Here is a 21,004-nt window from a genome sequence, read left to right as displayed (position 1 = left end):
AATGTTGGGGCAATGAAGAGGTTCTTTACTTGTATCTTTTCCCACGACTATGCGTGGAAATGAATGACAGTTTTCATTGAATTTCAGTATAATCAATCACTTAACTTGATCTCAACTTCTTTAGAAATGGGACCTCCACACCATCACCAAGGCCACAGGATGCCACACCCAGGCATGAACGAACATCCTCCATGGGGAGGTCCCCAACACCAAGATTTTGGCCCTCCTCCACATGGGTTTAATGGGCAGCCACCTCACATACGTAGACAAGGACCTCCACATGTTAATCATGATGACCCAAGTCTTGTTCCAAATGTTCCTTATTTTGATCTGCCTGCAGGCCTTATGGCTCCATTGGTTAAGGTAATTAACTCCTGTCTGTACAGCAGGTTGTTAATCTGACATTATACAAAATATTTATGAAGCATTTTTTTTTTCTTTTTTTAGTAAAATCTTCTTGATCTCTTTCTATCCTTTTTTATATTGCTTCTCTGCAGTTGGAAGATCATGAGTACAAACCTCTTGACCCCAAGGATATCCGTCTCCCTCCTCCAATGCCTCCAAGTGAAAGACTTTTGGCTGCTGTTGAGGCTTTTTACAGCCCTCCATCACATGACAGACCTCGAAACAGGTTAGTTTTACTTCTATGGTATACCTAATACCTGGGAGATGGTTTAGTCATAAGGAGGTCTCACATATGTAATGTACCCAGGATTTTGGGTTTTTTTTGCACTCAAAGTAATCAATAATGCAAATGAATGTATTGATGTATGTCTGGTCATAGATAAGCATGTTTAACGTAAAATATAATCAGTCAAACGTCTTATTTCCACAATATATGCAGAAGGGGGTGATTTTCTCCACAGCCTTTCAAGCATTTATAAGTAGCTCCTAGAAAGATGCATGGCCGTGTGTAGGAATGAGCCAATCAGTAACTTAAGTGGTGCTGAAAATGTAGGCAAAACCATTAAGGCACAATAATTGGTTGCAATAGTCACAAGCAAATTGATGGCATATCGTGACTGTGGGGAAGTACACACAGACCAGCAGAGACCACTGGACCATCCAAGCTGAGAAGCAGCTGGTTTAAAATATATTGTATTTGCATTTGATGCTGTTAGAGAACTTTTCAAAAATCTTGGACATCCCCTTTTAATCCATGCAGCCAGAAATTGACCTGTTTCTTTGGTCAAAGGTAGCTTTATAGAACCTTTTCTCCAGATGCTAATATGCGGGATGCAACTAATGGCTATGGTATGCAGCACATTGTATGCATTCCTGTGTACTGCAGCTGTCCAGTGTGAGACCCTGTCCCAGAATCCGGATTCTAACTGGAAATTAGAGGGTGGGAATCATTAATGTAAACACCTATGGTAGGCATCTGCAGTATACGCCAAGTTCCTAAACCTCTCCCCAACCAATTTGTCATCTTATCGTTCTCCAGTGAAGGATGGGAGCAGAATGGGCTTTATGAGTTCTTCCGAGCAAAAATGAGAGCTCGTCGAAGGAAAGGCCAAGATAAAAGGAGCAGGTATGTACAAACTTTTAATTATTTATATTTTAAAAAAATTAATACAGATACCCAGAATGTGTAGGAACCTAGCCAGTTCACACTAATAGTGATGCTTACGAAAACACTAATCTCATAAGTCCATAAGTAGAATCGCAACTTCTTATAGTGCGTGGAGACAGCTGTCACACAGCATGACATTGGAGTGCATGTCCTGTGGACAGAGCTGCCTGGAAAAGGAAGCGCTGCTCTGTTCACGTTCATCAGCTGAATCGATGGCAGGAGCAGTTAACCGCTTAACGTCCAATGATGGACACAGTCAGTCATTGGACGCCTCCCCCGTTTAGTGCTTACTCCGGCGATGAGTCTCCATCTTTTCCAGGACATGACAGCTGATCTGACTGACCAGCTGACATGTGCCTGGAACAGCCGCGGGCGGAATTGCGATTCACCCGTTGCTGTTAACATGTTAAATGCTGCTGTCAAACGCTGACAGTGGCATTTAACATGCACGCGCAGGAAGCGCGTCATTACCTCCTCCCATCGGCGCCCGTGTCACATGACCGTGGGTCGCCGATTGGTTGGCATGACAACTCGGGTCAGCAGGAGAACCCTGTGGTTGTCATTGCTGGATCGCTATGAGCGCTGCCTGGTTGTCGGCGCTCATAGCAAATGAGCATATCTGCTACATCGAGCAGGACCGCAGCCCTGCTCTATGTGGCAGAGGCGATCGGGTTATGGCAGCTTCTAGTCTCCTATGGAGACTGTTGTAGCAAGTGAAAAAAAAAAAAAAGTTTTTAAAAATATTTAAATAAATAAATAAATAAATATATATATATATATATATATATATATATATATATATATATATATATATATATATACATATAATGTTTAAATCCCCCCCCCCCCCCTTTTCCTCAATTCAAAATAAAATAATAAAAAAACTCAAACATACACATATTTGGTATTGCCGCGTTCAGAATCGCCCGATCTATCAACATAAAATTTTTTTATTTATTTTTTTTACAAAGTTTGGAATTTTTTTCACCACTTACATAAAAAAGAACCTAGACATGTTTGGTGTCTACGAACTTATAATATAAACATAAGGATGAATGACCTCGGGGAGATCAAAACATCCAACACCGCGGAGACACCATCACGTGTTTCTCAACGCAATGATCCAGAACACTGCCCCCATCCCTTAAGGGAAATATGCAAATGCATGTAGAAAAGCCGCGGAGACACCATCACGTGTTTCTCAACGCAAGCAATGAATAGCTAGGTCTTTCACCGGGAAGGAACAACCACGGGAAGGGCAGCATCCAATAAATAAATACCCCGAAACAGCTGTCTGTGGATGGATACTATGTTTTGGCATAGGTGGTTTTCCTTTATTGGATGCTGCCCTTCCCGTGGTTGTTCCTTCCCGGTGAAAGACCTGGCTATTCATTGCTTGCATTGAGAAACACGTGATGGTGTCTCCGCGGCTTTTCTACATACAAACTTATAATGACTGGGAGAATCATAATGGCAGGTCAGTTTTAGTATATAGTGAACCTAGTGAAAAAACAAGTGTGGGATTGCACTTCTTGCAATTTCACCGCGCTTGGAATTTTTTCTCAGTTTTCTATTACACAACATGGTAAAACCAATGGTTTCTTTCAAAAGTACAACTCGTCCTGCAAAAAACAATCTCTCACATGGCCATTTTTACCAAAAAATAAAAAAGTTATGGCTCTGGGAAGAAGGGGAGCAAAAAATTTAAATGCAAAACCAAAAGTACCCCGGTCGTTAAGGGGTTAATGACTCGGGGGGTTTTTTTGTTTGTTTTTTTTTAACATACTGAATTTTTCTGTGTTGACCAGAAAATAATGAAAAAAATGTCATAGTAATTAACTTTTTTATGCTTTTGGTATAAGAAATTGAAGGGGTAACTGTGACTAATTGGTCCAGTCAGTTAGTAGTGGTAGTAGTAGTAATAATAATAATAATAATAATAATAATAATAAAAAAAAAATACTATTAATATAATCTGCAGTGGCAAATCCAGCAGCATCCTTGTTTATAGAGCAGATGTCTAGGCGAGAGGATAGAATGACATCTATCAAACATTATTATGGTATTATGGATACTACTGGTATTTCAATGGAGATTCACAATTGTAACAGGGATTACATAAGTTAGCGGCTATATACTATTCCTATATTGTAACCCAGAATGCATCAGGCGTGATGAGGAGCAACAAGTAAGGTATACTGTTGGTTCCCAGGAGAATGGCTACCAGGAGAATCACATGCTGTGGGCATATGATCTCCACTTCATCCTCTCCTTCTCCATTCCCTTCAGAGTTTGGTGACCGCAGTTCTGCTATTTGATTGATTAACTCTGGAGGGTAGAAGGGGCATTGTTTCAAAGTATAGAGAAGGTCACAGTAGCCACCCCTTGGAGGTTACTCTGCTCCTTAATCTCCAGCTAGTGGTGAGGATGGTAAAAACCTGTAAGATGCTGGCAGCGGTAGTGTGTTCAATGTGCTGCCCAGTATGAAGGCTAAAGGCACTGGCTCTTTGCAAGTACCTGTTGTTAGAGAAGTAAGAGACTTCAAGGCGCTGCAGGCTCTGGGAGGGCGAGTCGTGCTGTCTGCTCTGCAGTGTCCACACTACCAAGCTTTAGTGCTGTTAAGAGCCCAAATGCCAATCTGTCAAAGTAGTCATTAGTAGCTTTAGCAGGAGGAGGGAAATTCAGTGCCTTCTAGCTTACAATACATTCAATCATTCTTTCCATGCTATCATCTAAGTGGGACCATGCCCCCATGTTAAATCTAGAGAGCAGCCATTCTGTACACTGCAGACTCTTGTAAATCAGAGTGTTTAAAGTGGTTGTTCACCTTTCCAACTGAAAACTTCACATGAGAACTGCTTTCTATTGATTTTTAGCCAATTTGCATGCATTCAAGTAAGAAAAAGAATTGTCCACAAAGGTGGACAACCCCTTTAATGTAAAAAAGGGGGAGAAGCCAGCGCTGCTTGTGGTCAGAACACAAAACAAAGTGCACATGCACATATTGATTTCTGAGTTTCAAAAATGAGACATTTAGCAAACAATTGATCAATTCTTTGAGCCACCCCGCCACTTCACGGCATTCTCATAATGGAGCAGTCCTACTCTACGTTTTTTATATTCGCTGTGCCATTACGGCCTCTAAAAAGCAAGACCACATTAAATGCAAGCTGTACCTGAAGCATTTCTGAATCACTCCCATGGCACCAGAGAGGACAGCACAGATAAAGGTTGACCTTTCTGGTGCCATGGGAGTGAATCATAAATGCTTCAGGTACAGCTTGCATTTAATGTGGTCTTGCTTTTTAGAGGCCGTAATGGCACAGCGAATATAAAAAACGTAGAGTAGGACTGCCCCATTATGAGAATGCCGTGAAGTGGCGGGGTGGCTCAAAGAATTGATCAATTGTTTGCTAAATGTCTCATTTTTGAAACTCCGTTAGAAATCAATATGTGCATGTGCACTTTATGTTTTGCGTTCTGACCACAAGCAGCGCTGGCTTCTCCCCCTTTTTTACTTTGATATTGGTTTGTGGTTGACCACCACTGTTGCCGTGTGCGCTGGGTTATGTACGCCATTCTTTCTGTGTTTTTCTCGTGATTGACATAGGCTGCTGTACACACATACAGCAGCCCTGCCCTGCCCTAGGCTTTGTTTGATTGTGCACCTGTGTCCAAGCCTGTCTCACCCTTCATCTGTGGTGCTGGTTAGGCAGTGTGGAGGTTGGACCCTGGTCAACCTTTATCTGTGCTGCCCTCTCTGGTGCCATGGGAGTGATTCAGAAATGCTTCAGGTACAGCTTGCATTTAATGTGGTCTTGCTTTTTAGAGGCCGTAATGGCACAGTGAATATAAAAAACGTAGAGTAGCACTGCCCCATTATGAGAAAGCCGTGAAGTGGCGGGGTGGCTCAAAGAATTGATCAATTGTTTGCTAAATGTCTCATTTTTGAAACTCAGTTAGAAATCAATATGTTTATGTTTTGCGTTCTGACCACAAGCAGCGCTGGCTTCTCCCCCTTTTCAACCCCTTTAATGCCGACTTACTCCCTAAGATAATGGCAGTGCACCCTGCATACTCCGTGTCTGGGCTGATTCCACTGTACTACTACTAAGGATACTCTAAGCACTAACGATAATCAAACATCTGTTATTAGTACAATGGAATCAAAACTGACATGGAGCAGGCAAAGGGAAAAGAGAAACGCAGCAGGAGGAGGCCACTATGAAGAGCGCGAATGTAGTGATCTGGCTAGCACTTCTTGAACATTTTTTGCCTAATCAATAAACATACGGTGAAGATGATCTGACACAACTATACCCATATGTCTACAGACTATAAGATGTGGGCACTTTGATTTAGAAAAAAATATTTTTTTATAGTCAAAAATGTTATGTATAAACATGATTTTGACCCTACAGAACTAACTTTTAAATAGGTCCAGTCATTGCATTGGTTACCCATCCACTCCAGAGTTCAATATAACCTTATCACTCTCACCCACAAAGCGCTCCACGGTTCAGCAGCACCCTGTATCTCCTTCCTTATCTGTCTACAACTCTTCCCGTGCCCTCCGTTCTGCTAATTAAGATTGACTGACCTAAGATTAACCTCAATAATCCAAACGTCCCACTCCTGTCTCCAAGACTTCTCCCATGCTGCACCAATTATTTGGCATGCACTACACAGGACAATTTGATTAATTCCCAACACCCACAGTTTTAAGTGTGCCCTAAAAATGCATTTCTTCAGACTGGCCTACTGCCTCATCAAAGTATCCCTGTTTTGCCCATATAACATTCTCTTCAAAACCAGTACCCTTGTATCATCTGCTCTCACACCCTTCATACATTTAATATCCCTCTGTGTCTGTACTTTTACACATACTGGTTGGTTACCAGTTCATGTCTCCTTACGTGAACATCCCATATATTACTTGATGGCTGGACCGTACAATGAAAGTAATTGTTACCATCCACCTTTCGTGTCTCCCCTATTTCCTCATAGATCGTAAGCTTGCGAGCAGGGCCCTTATTCCTCTTGGTATCTGTTGATTTATGTGATTATTGTTCTGTAATATCTTTTATTGTCTGTACAAGCCCCTCTAAAATGTAAAGTGCTGCGGAATATGTTAGCGCTATAGAAATAAAATTATTATTTATGGCTCTCCATAAAATAGTTACTCTTCTTCTGTTTAGGCCATCAAGATCCAACAGTCGATCAGAAAGTCGTGGTCGATCTTCTTCACGATCTAATTCTCAATCTTCAAAGTCCTCTCGCTCATACTCTAGGTCTCGTTCCAGATCTCGATCAAGATCCCGATCTTATTCCCGATCCAGATCAAGGTTAGGCATGTAACTCCTATCCGGCTATTGGAATTTTGGTTCACAGTGTCCATGTTTTGTATTTTCTAGTGCTTTATCATTTATATTTATTGTAATGTGTTTATATAATTGTAAAAATTGATCTGTACACTTATTTTTTTAAGGAGCCGAAGTCAGTCTAGGTCATCCCAAAGTCGCTCAAGGTCTCGCTCTAGGTCAAAATCATTTTCACCTGGAAGGAATCGGAGATCTCGGTCTCGCAGTGCAACCCCGCCGTAAGTGGGAAAAAAAAAGGGCTTACTACTAAAGTACTATGAGACTTGTGACCTTACATTGTCTTTTTTTTGGAATGCAAAATCTGTCCTAGACCCAGAAATCGGCAACCTTTGCCACTCCAGCTGCTATGAAACTATAATGCACAACATGCAGAGAGTTGTAGTTTCACAACTGAAGTGCAAATTGTGTCCAATTCCTGTTAAAGAGCTTAACCTAAAGCAGGGGTTTCAAACACACAGGCTGCGGGTGCAGAAAGGATGCAAAAGAGGACAGGTGAGAATCCTACTTTTTTTTTTTTTTTCTCTTTTCCTTTTTCTTTTTCCTTCTTTATTTATGTCTATGTGAAGAATGGCACAACAGGGGTCATAGCTAAAATAGGGGGACCTGGATGGGGACATAACTACAATATGCGGGCCAGGATAGGGCTGCGTTTCAAGATGAAGACGAGGCCACATTGGTACAAGAAGTGGACCACGATGGTTCATTAGTACAAGAAGGGGGCCACGATGGTTCATTGGTACAAGAAGGGGGCCACCATGGTTTATTGGTACAAGATGTGGACCTCGATGGTTCATTGGTACAAGAAGGGGACCACGATGGTTCATGGGTACAAGAAGGGGACCACGATGGTTCATTGGTACAAGAAGGGGACCACGATGGTTCATTGGTACAAGAAGGGGACCACGATGGTTCATGGGTACAAGAAGGGGACCACGATGGTTCATGGGTACAAGAAGGGGACCACGATGGTTCATTGGTACAAGAAGTGGGCCACCATGGTTCATTGGTACAAGATGTGGACCACGATAGTTTATTGGTACAAGATGTGGACCACGATGGTTCATTGGTACAAGAAGGGGACCACGATGGTTCATTGGTACAAGAAGGGGACCACGATGGTTCATTGGTACAAGAAGGGGACCCCGATTGTTCATTGGTACAAGCAGGGGACCCCGATTGTTCATTGGTACAAGCAGGGGACCACGATGGTTCATTGGTACAAGAAGGGGACCACGATGGTTCATTGGTACAAGAAGGGGACCACGATTGTTCATTGGTGCAGGAAGGGGACATTACTATATCATGTTTGCCAGAATTACTATATGGTGCTAATTGTAAGACACTATTACGGTATGTGGCCAATTGAGGGAAACCATTGCAAAAAAACAAATTTCAAAATAAGGCATGAAAAAATATTTTGCTACTATAAATGCTGTTTTGTATATAAACTAATGTAAACAAAAAAAGTGCAGGTTTGTTATCGCCACATCCATAACGACCCAAGCTATAAAAAATAAAAACTGCAAAAATGTTCAAACGTTGTATAGAAAAAAGAGGTATTGATAAAAATGTCACTTTGTCCTGCAAAGAATGCCCCCCCCCCCCCCAAATTCCTTTTTCTTCTATGTGTGGCACATATACCCAGCTGAGTTTGATACCCCTGACTTAAAGGGTCAACAGGTAAGTAGTAAGGAGATTTTAGATGCTCTCCATAAAAACTTTCTTGTAGCCTTCGTTTGGGGACACAGGAGCTATTGGTGTATGCTGCTGTGACCAGGAGGCTTACCTTTAACAATTACAAAAGTCTGCTTCTCGCCTGCAGGCTAGTCACCTGCTGACACTAGACTATACCAGTATAGTGAAAAGCAGTAGGAGAACCTTATACAGTAACGTTCAGTACAGGAAGAAGTCATAGACTACCATGAACTCCAACACCCATAAGGGTGGGACCTATGTCCCCCAGTTAAGGCTACATGAAAGATTTCAAGGTGAGTAAAATGTCAGTCATTTTATTAGGAGCACGGGGAACCATGGAATTTCCTAAAACGGTCCCTTTGGGTTGGAGAATAAGATGTATAGGGCAAAAAGAAAAACAGGCCATGAAATAGAAAGCAGAACCGCAACTGCCTATAGAGCCTGTCAGCTAAGACCTGTTCCTGTGGATGCCAAAAATAAAAAAAATTTAAAAAACCATGCACCATTAAGACTGAGAATGCGTGCAGGAATACCACCTAGTGTACTAGAATGTCTGGCTTTGAAGAATTATTCCCTTGGATTGGATAGAGAGATGCAAGCTATAGTTAATTGAACCTGTACATTACGGGGAGAAACAAGACCACCAGATAAAAAATGAAAGGCACGCGAATACAAGCCTCAAGCTGGGTCACTTGCAGGATTCGCCCAGCTTTGAGGTCTTTTGTGGGTCTGACTCACCCTGGGAAGTGGTCAGAGTACCAGGGGCGGTATAGGTGATTTGGAGATGCTCCCGGGACATCTTGATTAACTCAGCCACAGACTGGGAACTATAGCCCACTCTGAGGGGTGTGTTGTAATCGCAGAGCATGTATTGTCAGCATGCAGGCATAGGCAGCGCAAGGCGTGACAGGTTGGCCCAAGAAAAATTTATGCTAGCATCTGGTGCAAAGCGTGACTAGGAGATGCTGTGCAGGCTGGTGTGCGTGGTCCTTTCTGAAACATAGAGGTTTTGAAGGGGGAGTGCTACTTGAAGGGGCATCCTTTTTTTGGTCCATAGGTCAGGCAGGCCTACCCGATCCTGGAGTCATCTGGTGCCTGGATGGTGGTAAGCGTAGACTTCATCCACTGGAGCAGAGCAGTAAAGTCTTCCCTAGCAGACATAGAATGAGCTTTGGCAGCATTCTCTTACTGCGGTGTAGGAATAGCGACGTCTCCAAAGAAGGAAGAGTGCTTCCTCCTCTGCATCGAGGAAGAAGTAAAATGGTGCCTTTCAAGCAAAGAGGGTATAGCAGGCGGATCTGGGAAAGCTTGTGAGAATCTTATTGGCTGGAGCATGGTGGTCGTGTCCTACAGGAGCTGGCTGGGCTGCAATAAAAATTGTCTTGACCCCTCTGGAGGGCTGGAAGTACCACGGGTCTTGCCAGAAGTTGTGCAATGAGAGCTGGCAATCAAGAGTCTACTAAAAAGTAGGGGGGCCAGTGCAAGCCAGGAGTTGCCAGAGAGCGTGGATATACTCTTCTATCCTGACAAGGCAACTTCCTGGACTCCCTGGATCCATCTTTGCTGGGAGCCTTAGATTTGTGTGAGCGTTTGGGATTAACATTTAACTTTTAATGTATATCCTTAAAAATAGGACAAAATACACACATAAAAAAGACAAAGTGCAAGGTGCTGAGGACAAACACTAAAACATAGCGGAGTCCATATCAAACAGTAGAGTAATCTTATGCATCAAAGACCCATCAAGGTCTGTGCAATGGTTGGTTCCTTATATTACCAAATAAACCACAATCCCTACAGTACTATATATGCACGGTATTTGACTACCACTCAAATATAGGCGACCAGTCTCGTGTATACATATTCGCCCAATTAGTGCAAACTCCACTTTATTGTACTAGTCTAAAAAAAGCTGTAGGCAGGCTGTATAGACCATTAATCAAACAATGTAATGTACCTGAAACTCCTGCCTTGATATAGATACATATGACAAATACACATACTGGATCCTCAGATGAAATACCAGGACTGTCTACTTGCCACAAAAAAAGGGACCCCCTCTTATGGTCATATGTTACAACATGCAACAAAACAGCGGGGTCACCTATGGCAACACCTTCATCACGAGCAAGTATCACCTATTGATCCAACATCATATTTTATCGGTGCATCTCCTATGAAGTGAACCACACACTCATCCCTCTCTTAAGGTACCTTCACACGAAACGACATCGCTAGCGATCCGTGACGTTGCAGCGTCCTGGCTAGCGATATCGTTTCGTTTGACACGCAGCAGCGATCAGGATCCTGCTGTGATGTCGCTGGTCGCTGAATAAAGTCCAGAACTTTATTTGGTCGTCCGATCGCTGTGTATCGTTGTGTTTGAAAGCAAAAGCAACGATACCAGCGATGTTTTACACTGGTAACCAGGGTAAACATCGGGTTACCAAGCGCAGGGCCGCGCTTAGTAACCCGATGTTTACCCTGGTTACCAGCGTAAAAGTAAAAAAAACAAACAGTACATGCTCACCTGCGCGTCCCCCAGCATCTGCTTCCTGACACTTACTGAGCGCCGGCCCTAAAGTGAAAGTGAAAGCACAGCGGTGACGTCACCGCTCTGCTGTTAGGGCCGGAGCTCAGTCAGTGTCAGGAAGCAGACGCTGGGGGACGCGCAGGTGAGCATGTACTGTTTGTTTTTTTTACTTTTACGCTGGTAACCAGGGTAAACATCGGGTTACTAAGCGTGGCCCTGCGCTTAGCAACCCGATGTTTACCCTGGTTACCCGGGGACCTCGGCATCGTTGGTCGCTGGAGAGCGGTCTGTGTGACAGCTCTCCAGCGATCAAACAGCGACGCTGCAGCGATCGGCATCGTTGTCGCTATCGCTGCAGCGTCGCTTCGTGTGAAGGTACCTTTAGAGGATCAATATGACACATACAATTAGCATACTTGGCAAATTGGAAAGGTCTCACCAGATATGGAGGAAGCCAAACTTCCAACTCCTCATGGACACTGACGTCAGGGATGTGATTGGCCCCTCACCCCAGATTACTTTTCGTGGGGGAAAATCACTAAAAGACAGATTGGTCCACAGCCATTTTCAAAGCCCTAAGAATGACTCCTGGTTAGGCCGACAACCTACAGGATGTTCTAGATGTGGTAGATGTAAAGCATGTAGTTCCATTAAATCAGGCAAAGTCTTTAAAAGTAACAACATGAGTAGAACCTTCTCTATCAGGCAGTTTATTAATTGTCAAACTAAAGGGGGTCATGTACAAAGCGACCTGTGAATGTGGTATAAAATATGTAGGAGGGACACAAAGAGAATTTGCAGAAGAGTAGGAGAACACATGCGAGATGTCGCTAAGAAAAGGGACACGGCTATAGCTAATCATATCAATAGATGCCATCAGGGTAATTCCAAGAAGATAACATTTATGGGAATTGATAGGATTAAGCCCCCCCAATAAGAGGAGGCGATTGGGACCAGATGATTCTTCAAAAAGAATCTAAGTGGATCTTCTGGTTGCAAACAACACATCCAAAGGGCCTCAATGATCAACTTTCTTTTTCTTTTCTATAGAGTAGGAGAATCCAGGGACTTTAGAGAGGAATAGCCGTCGACGAGTGGGGGCGCCACTGCTCAGGTCCTAGGATGCCAACCTCCGCGTGAGGTAGGGTTAAGTAAGAGTAGGGCACCATAGGGATAAGTTAAGGTACCTTCACACTAAACGATATCGCTAGCGATCCGTGACGTTGCAGCGTCCTGGCTAGCGATATCGTTGTGTTTGACAGGCAGCAGCGATCAGGATCCTGCTGTGACATCGTTGGTTGGAGAAGAAAGTCCAGAACTTTATTTAGTCGCTGGATCTCCCGTAGACATCGCTGGATCGGTGTGTGTGACACCGATCCAGCGATATCTTCACTGGTAACCAGGGTAAACATCGGGTTACTAAGCGCAGGGCCGCGCTTAGTAACCCGATGTTTACCCTGGTTATCAGCGTAAACGTAAAAAAAAAAACCACATACTCACATTCCGGTGCCCGGCGTCCGCTTCCCTGCACTCCTCCTGCATCCTGTGTCAGCGCCGGCCGTAGAGCAGAGCGGTGACGTCACCGCTCTGCTCTGTGGGAGATGCCGGAGATGTTCGGCGCTGACACAGGATGCAGGAGGAGTGCAGGGAAGCGGACGCCGGGCACCGGAATGTGAGTATGTGTTTTGTTTTTTTTTAGGTTTACGCTGGTAACCAGGGTAAACATCGGGTTACTAAGCGCGGCCCTGCGCTTAGTAACCCGATGTTTACCCTGGTTACCAGGGGACTTCGGCATCGTTGGACGTTGGAGAGCCGTCTGTGACAGCTCTACAGCGACCACACAACGACTAAACAGCGACGCCTGTATCGCGTTGTCTGTATCGCTGCAGCGTCGCTTAGTGTGAAGGTACCTTCAGGCTCCTACCTTTTACCTGTCACCTGTTTTTTTTTCGATTTCGTTTTCCATTATGCATTCAGCTCTCCGGGGGGTTTTAATCTGTGTGCGCATGTGCAAATTTATAGTTATCAGTAATATTTGCTTTTCTAGACTATTGTTTGTTCCTATTCAATTACTACTCTGTTAATATGGGTGGGTGGGTTGCCCGTTCTGTAAAAGAGCCCTTTTGGGGATCGCCCGAGTATCCTTTGAGCATTCCGTGATTTGGAACCTGCACATAATAAAGTGCCATAAAGGATATAAGATCCATGGTCGTTAATTAATAATTGCTATTGGTGTCGCCCGCCACAGAAATGTAAGTCCATTCTTTCTGAACAATGGTCCTGATGTACAACGCAATTCCTCCATTCATAATAGATTGAGATTGTAAGGAGAAGCATTGTACATATGCGCATGCGCATATTGAGACACTTGTGTTTCATTCTGTCCTCTGTGTCACGTGTGCCGGATGTCTGTAGGGCACATGTGTTCCACGGAGTGGATATCCGGATGTCTGCGGTCCAAGGACCGGAACCTCCGCATGCTGAAAACCGGAAGTACCTGTATATTTAACAGCAGGGCGCGAATATAAGGACGAACGAAGCAAGTTTGTCCGCATGTAACGGCAACTTTCTTGATGACCTGATCATACTGGTCCCATGATACTCCCCTGATGAGCACAACGAAATGCATCGGGAGAAAAAAAAAGGGGAAAAGTGTCCACCGTTGAGTCGGTATGGAGGGTTGGAAGTTTGGCTTCCTCCATATCTGGTGAGACCTTTCCAATTTGCCAAGTATGCTAATTGTATATGTCATATTGATCCTCTAAGAGAGGGATGAGTGTGTGGTTCACTTCATAGGAGATGCTCGATAAAATATGATGTTGGATCAATAGGTGATACTTGCTCGTGATGAAGGTGTTGCCATAGGTGACCCCGCTGTTTTGTTGCATGTTGTAACCTATGACCATAAGAGGGGGTCCCTTTTTTTTTTTTTTTGTGGCAAGTTGACAGTCGTGGTATTTCATCTGAGGATCCACTATGTGTATTTGTCATATGTATCTATATCAAGGCAGGAGTTTCAGGTACATTACATTGTTTGATTAATGGTCTATACAGCCTGCCTATAGTTTTTTAGATTAGTACAATAAAGTGGAGTTTGCACTAATTGGGCGAATATGTATATACGAGATTGGTCGCTTATATTTGATTGGTAGTCAACTACCGTGCATATATAGTACTGTAGGGATTGTGGGTTCTTTGGTAATATAAGGAACCAACCATTGCACAGACCTTGAGGGGTCTTTGATGCATAAGATTACCCTACTTTTTGATACGCACTCCACTAAGTTGTAGTGTTTTGTCCTCAGCACCTTGCACTTTGTCTTTTTTATGTGTGTATTTTGTCCTATTTTTAAGGATATACCGTACATTAAAACTTAAATTTTAACCCAAAACGCTTAACTTACTATTGATTCGTCTCTGCTCCATGCAATGCTGTGGTGGGCGTGCCGGAGGCCAGGGCAAGAACTGTCTGCCTGATCGTGGACGATGTCAGGTATAGGCAATCAAAAATTATAAGTTAAACCGCACCTCATATAGCCAGGGTCCTACAGGACACTATTTAAGACGCACGTCACAACCAGGGAGTTCATCCCGGAAAAAAGTCCATACCAAGTAGTAAAAAAGACAGCGCCTCAAACTTTAGTGAAAAAAAAAATCACATTTTATTCTGCCTCCTGTGGCAACGTTTCGATGCTTGAGAAAGATCTTTTGGATCGAAACGTTGCCACAGGAGGCGGAATAAAATGTGATTTTTTTTTTTTCACCAACTTTTGAGGCGCTGTCTTTTCTATTACTTGGTGTCAGGTATAGGGTCTTGTCATCTAGACCAGAAAGATTACAGTGTGACCCTTTCAGCACTGTCACTGTCTATAGTGGGGTGACAAGGCCATTTTGCTGTTTCCTAACTTAAAGGAGGGAAAAAAAAGTGAGAAAACAGTCTGGGCCTGAGACCTGTGTTGGTCTGTGACACTAAGCGAAACACTTGTTTAGTCCATTGTGTAAGTGGATGTAATCTGCAGGGGAGGAGCTGACTCGGTAATTCTTAAGGTACCTTCACACGAAGCGACGCTGCAGCGATAGCGACAACGATGCCGATCGCTGCAGTGTCGCTGTTTGATCGCTGGGGAGCTGTCACACAGACAGCTCTCCAGCGACCAACGATGCCGAGGTCCCCGGGTAACCAGGGTAAACATCGGGTTGCTAAGCGCAGGGCCGCGCTTAGTAACCCGATGTTTACCCTGGTTACCAGCGTAAAAGTAAAAAAAACAAACAGTACATACTCACCTGCGCGTCCCCCAGCGTCTGCTTCCTGACACTGACTGAGCTCCGGCCCTAACAGCACAGCGGTAACGTCACCGCTGTGCTTTCACTTTCACTTTAGGGCCGGCGCTCAGTAAGTGTCAGGAAGCAGACGCTGGGGGACGCGCAGGTGAGTATGTACTGTTTTTTTTTTTTACTTTTACGCTGGTAACCAGGGTAAACATCTGGTTACTAAGCGCGGCCCTGCACTTAGTAACCCGATGTTTACCCTGGTTACCAGTGTAAAACATCGCTGGTATCGTTGCTTTTGCTTTCAAACACAACGATACACGGCGATCGGACGACCAAATAAAGTTCTGGACTTTATTCAGCGACCAGCGACATCACAGCAGGATCCTGATCGCTGCTGCGTGTCATACTAAACGATATCGCTAGCGAGGACGCTGCAACGTCACGGATCGCTAGCGATATCGTTACAAAGTCGTTTCGTGTGAAGGTACCTTTAGTGCGAGCCTCCTTGTTGCAGCAGACTTCAATCATGGCTCCTGTGTCTACAATTACCATGTTTTGCGATCCGTAAGATTCATGAGACCAATAAGATGCACCTAGGGTTTAGAGGAGGAAAGCAGAAAAAATTGCACTGTTTGAGTGTGTATGTGGAGGGGAGAATCTGCTGCTGACGACACTGTTATGAGGGTAATGCCCCAATTCTGTACTAATCAAGGTTGTGAAGTCTGTAAGCCAAACCTCTGATCTGACCCCTCAATTTCCCTGACTTCTAACTCCACAGCACTGGTCACTACTGAGCATGTGCATACAGTTCAGTACAGATTCAGTACAGCATGTACTGCATTGAACTACTGTATCCAATTTATTATATATTTTCGGAGTCGGTCTGTTTATTCTGACTCCACCAATATGGACAGACTCCAAACTACACGGCCCTGGTACTAATGTATCCCATCCTTGTCTCATCCTGGCATATGTGTGTGTGTGTGTGTGTGTGTATCATAGTGTGGCGTCCTCTTCTGATACCGGCAATTGACTTCAGTGTGTAAGCAGGGCAGCACATGACGTAACTGCCATGTTCTCCCACATGCTGACATCAGCTGCCGGTATAGTTACTGCTCCCCACGCTCGGGCTTATGGGTGTGGGGAGCAGTGAATATTCACTCTCCTTAATAAGTAGACACGTGATCGTCCAGCCGCTGCAGGAAGCCGGCGGCTGCAGCTAACGTGTGGCCGCTAATAAAGAAAATGAGTATTTACTGTTCCCCATGCCCATAGCTCCATCCACCTCTCAGTGCTGGATTCAGTTTAGAGAGGTGGGTCAGACTATGGGCCTGAGGAGTAGACAATATTATTTTTCTTTAATGGTAGGCACATGTATTAGCCACAGCGCCGGCTCATGCCTCCTGTGACACGCTCCACCTCCCCAGCCACAGTCAAGTACATCTTGACTATAAGATGCAACCCCCCACTTCCAAAATTTTTTGGGAAAAAGTGCTTGCTATATTCTGCAAAATACAGTGAGTGAGCACGAAACTGTGGTTTAGGTTAATGATCCCCATATGAAACTTTATTTCGCAATAATGTAATACACGGAGTTTGTTAGAGAAAATGGAAGTGTTTTCACTGTTCTTATTTCATGTGTATTGTATTGCATGGTTGGAAAGTAACAAGCTCAACAGTTACTCACCTTACCCTGATCCAGCAATGCCTCTCCGCTGTTTCGTCAGTCTTTGTGGACAGGCTGCAGTGGTTTTGTGGAGTGTAGTCACCATGTCATCAGCTTATGCATCAACATATGCCTCACCTTTGAGACCAGTAATTGACTGCAGCAGCCATATGGAACAGAATTTTGTGGCATGATTATTATTGCCAGGGTTATATAGATGACTGCATACTACCACAAGTGAGTGATAATGTTCATGTTTTTCTAGTTCTTCGTCAGGCTTGGGTTCAGGGCCAGGAGGAAGTGTGCCCAATGTTCGCCTAGGGGAAGAAAACAAGGGACATCAGATGCTGGTGAAAATGGGTGAGACATTTACTACTTGATTGTGGAAGATTTTCATGGGTAGAAGTTATGTACAATGCTGTTACCAATTGTATTGTTTACTGTGTTGCTCCTATGCATCTTATAGCATTATTTCTTACATATTTGCCACAGATCTTAGCTAAATAGCTAAACACTTTGGTAAACTTGCTTACCCCATCAGGAAGATATAGTATGTCCTCTTAAACTTTGGCCAACATTTTAGTGAACTGAGTGCACAGGCAGCTCAGAAATTAACCCCTTCACGCCGGAGCTTTTTTCGTTTTTCGCTCCCCTCCTTCCCAGAGCCATAACTTTTTTATATTTTTCCGTCAATATGGCCATGTGAGGGCTTATTTTTTGCGGGACGAGATGTACTTTTGAACGATACCATTGGTTTTACCATGCCGTGTAACAGAAAACGGGAAAAAAATTCCAAGTGCGATGAAATTGCAAAAAAAGTGCAATCTCACACTTGCTTTTTGTTTGGCTTTTTTGCTAGGTTCACCAAATGCTAAAACTAACCTGTCATTATGATTCTCCAGGTCATTATAAGTTCATAGACACCTAACATGTCTAGGTTCTCTTTTATCTAAGTGGTAAAAAAATATTCCAAAGTTTGCTAAAAAAAAAAAAAAAAAAAATTGCGCCATTTTCCGATACCCGTAGCGTCTCCAATTTTCGTGATCTGGGGTCGGGTGAGGGCTTATTTTTTGCGTGCCGAGCTGGCGTTTTTAATACCATTTTGGGGCAGATACGTTCTTTTGATCGCCCGTTATTGCATTTTAATGCAATGTTGCAGCGACCAAAAAAACGTAATTTTGGCGTTTTGATTATTTTCTCGCTACGCCATTTAGCGATCAGGTTAATCCTTTGTTTTTATTGATAGATCAGGCGATTCTGAACGCGGCGATACCAAATATGTGTAGGTTTGATTTTTTTTATTTTTTATTTTATTTTGATTGGGGCGAAAGGGGGGTGATTTGAACTTTTATATATTTTTTATTTTTTAACACTTTTTTTTTTTTTTTTAAATTTTGGCATGCTTCAATAGTCTCCTCAGGAGGCTTGAAGCATGCACTAGACCAGTGATGGGCAACCTTTTGAGCTTGGTGTGTCAAAATTCGCCAAAAAACCGAACATAACTTGGATGGTGTGTCACCTTGATAAAAAAACATAATTTTGCGACATGTATAGTTTAAATAACAAATATGTATAATTATAATTATTTAACTTACCTGCTCAGTGACTTCTTTGTTCATCTGTCAGTTGGTTTCTTTTGTTGGTCTTGCTATTATTTAACTTGTGTGGGGTGCCGTGAACTAAGATAAGTGAGGGGGGAGGGGGAATTCTTGCGATGGCGAACCTGTGGCATTCCACCTGTTGCAAAACTACAATTCCCATCATGTCTTCACAGCCAAAGCTTTTGCTTGGAATGGCCAGGCATGATGGGAATTGTAGTTTTGCAACAGCTGGACTGCCATAGGTTCGCCATCACTAAATTTAGTGACTTTTTTGTTGCTGAATTTCACTAGCTAAATGTTCAATTGAAGGTTGGTATTTTGTACACTTCAAGCCCAAGCAAGCGCTACTAAGTTCATCTGTCAATCTGTTTCTTTTGTTGGTTTTGATATTATTTAATGCTGAGAATAAGGTCTCACAAAAGTAGGTAGAGGGAAAAATAGTGAGTAAAGCCATTGCTATATTTTTCAGGGTGCTAAAAGTGTCTGGTAACCTATTCCAGGCACTCCAAATTTCCTGTTCATAGTGGCACTCCTCTTGATTCTCCAAGCGGCACCTTTCTAGATTCTCAAGCTTTGACCTCAAGTCAACAAACACCTGAGCCCAGATGCTGTCCTGAAATTCTGCAAGTTGCATCTCCAAATCATCAATTTGTATCCACTGGAAACCATTTAATTCCAAACTACTGTAGACTACTACATCAGGATACTTAATTATTTTCATGGTCTGTTCTAGGCTTCTAAATTGATGAAATCTATCACTGAACTGGTCAAGTAACGAGTCTAAAACATGCTGGTACTTTATATGCAAGGGTTCCATTTCATTTTGTACAGCTGCACTGGCCTTCTCAAAATACTTTGTTACTCGAGGAAAATACTTATAAGTTTTAGTTTCTACATCTCGCTTGAAAATTTTAAGTTTACTTTCAAAAGCTTTTATGTATCCAAACATAACGTCAATACTTTTGCCAAAACCTTGTAGCTTTAAGTTCAGTTCATTAATATGAACAGGGAGATCTGTAAAAAACATCAGGTTGTTGACCCACTTAGAATCATAGAGCTGAGGAAAGTTTCCCAGATCCTTATCCTCAAGAAATACCTTAATTTCTTCAAAGCACTCCACAAAGCGCTCAAGAACTTTGCCTCGGCTCAGCCATCTTACATTATTGTACATCAGCAGTCCACTGTAGGTGGAATCAACCTCCAGTAAAAGTGCAGAAAATTCTCGCTTGCGAAGGGGGCGAGCAGCTATTAAATTAACTATTTTTGTAACAACTGACATTAAGTCGTTTAAAGGGCCACTGTCACCCCCCCCCCCAGCCGTTATAAACTAAAAGAGCCACCTTGTGCAGCAGTAATGCTGCAGTCTAACAAGGTGACTCTTTTTTAGTTTTTGATTCATTTATTACCTCAATAAAGCGTTTTAAAAATTGGCCACAAATACCAGATATTGTACCTGGAGGCGGTCCGAATCGTCCTCTATCAATCTCCCAACTGCCGTCACTCCTCTCTTCAGGGGCGATGGTCGCCGCCCCCTTCGCGCTGTTGCTTCTTAAATCCGGCGCCTGCGCTGTGCGTGCCTGCCTGGGGCAGGCGCAGTCTTCATCGTCAGTCACAGCTCAGACGCAGGGTGCCTGACTGCGCAGGTGCAGGCAGTGCGGCCACCCTGTTCCTGAATCCCCGCCCCGCACTGTGTTATTCATTATGCACAGTGCGGGGCTGGGGTTCCTGGGCATGCGCACTGCGCTTGTCAGACGCTCCCCCGGTCCCCCGCCTTCCAGCATTGCCGGAATATACAGGTTTCATTGCCGACGTTTTGAACAGCCACAAAGAACAACGCTGGAAGGCGGGGGAGCGTCTGACAAGCGCAGTGCGCATGCCCAGGAACCCCAGCCCCGCACTGTGCATAATGAATAACACAGTGCGGGGCGGGGATTCAGGAACAGGGTGGCCGCACTGCCTGCACCTGCGCAGTCAGGCACCCTGCGTCTGAGCTGTGACTGACGATGAAGACTGCGCCTGCCCCAGGCAGGCACGCACAGCGCAGGCGCCGGATTTAAGAAGCAACAGCGCGAAGGGGGCGGCGACCATCGCCCCTGAAGAGAAGAGTGACGGCAGTTGGGAGATTGATAGAGGACGATTCGGACCGCCTCCAGGTACAATATCTGGTATTTGTGGCCAATTTTTAAAACGCTTTATTGAGGTAATAAATGAATCAAAAACTAAAAGAGCCACCTTGTTAGACTGCAGCATTACTGCTGCACAAAGTGGCTCTTTTAGTTTATA

The 21,004-nt window shown here is 43.8% G+C and overlaps 1 protein-coding gene across 3 annotated transcripts in view; it reads left to right on the top strand.

Moving 5' to 3' along the window:
* The window catches only part of CHERP (calcium homeostasis endoplasmic reticulum protein), a 121,054-nt gene that overhangs the window by 92,052 nt on the left and 7,998 nt on the right, over nt 1–21,004 (top strand). For all 3 annotated transcript variants that reach the window (XM_077253024.1, XM_077253009.1, XM_077253018.1), the window contains exons 11-16: nt 125–363; nt 498–631; nt 1,445–1,531; nt 6,772–6,918; nt 7,062–7,172; nt 17,386–17,480. In XM_077253024.1, the coding sequence (XP_077109139.1) occupies nt 125–363; nt 498–631; nt 1,445–1,531; nt 6,772–6,918; nt 7,062–7,172; nt 17,386–17,480 (813 nt within the window). The remainder of the gene's footprint in view (nt 1–124; nt 364–497; nt 632–1,444; nt 1,532–6,771; nt 6,919–7,061; nt 7,173–17,385; nt 17,481–21,004) is intronic.

The sequence above is a fragment of the Ranitomeya variabilis genome, chromosome 1 (assembly GCF_051348905.1).
Source record: "Ranitomeya variabilis isolate aRanVar5 chromosome 1, aRanVar5.hap1, whole genome shotgun sequence".
NCBI lineage: Eukaryota > Metazoa > Chordata > Amphibia > Anura > Dendrobatidae > Ranitomeya > Ranitomeya variabilis.
Note: the sequence above shows the minus strand (reverse complement) of the source record. Positions and strands in the feature narration are given on the sequence as shown.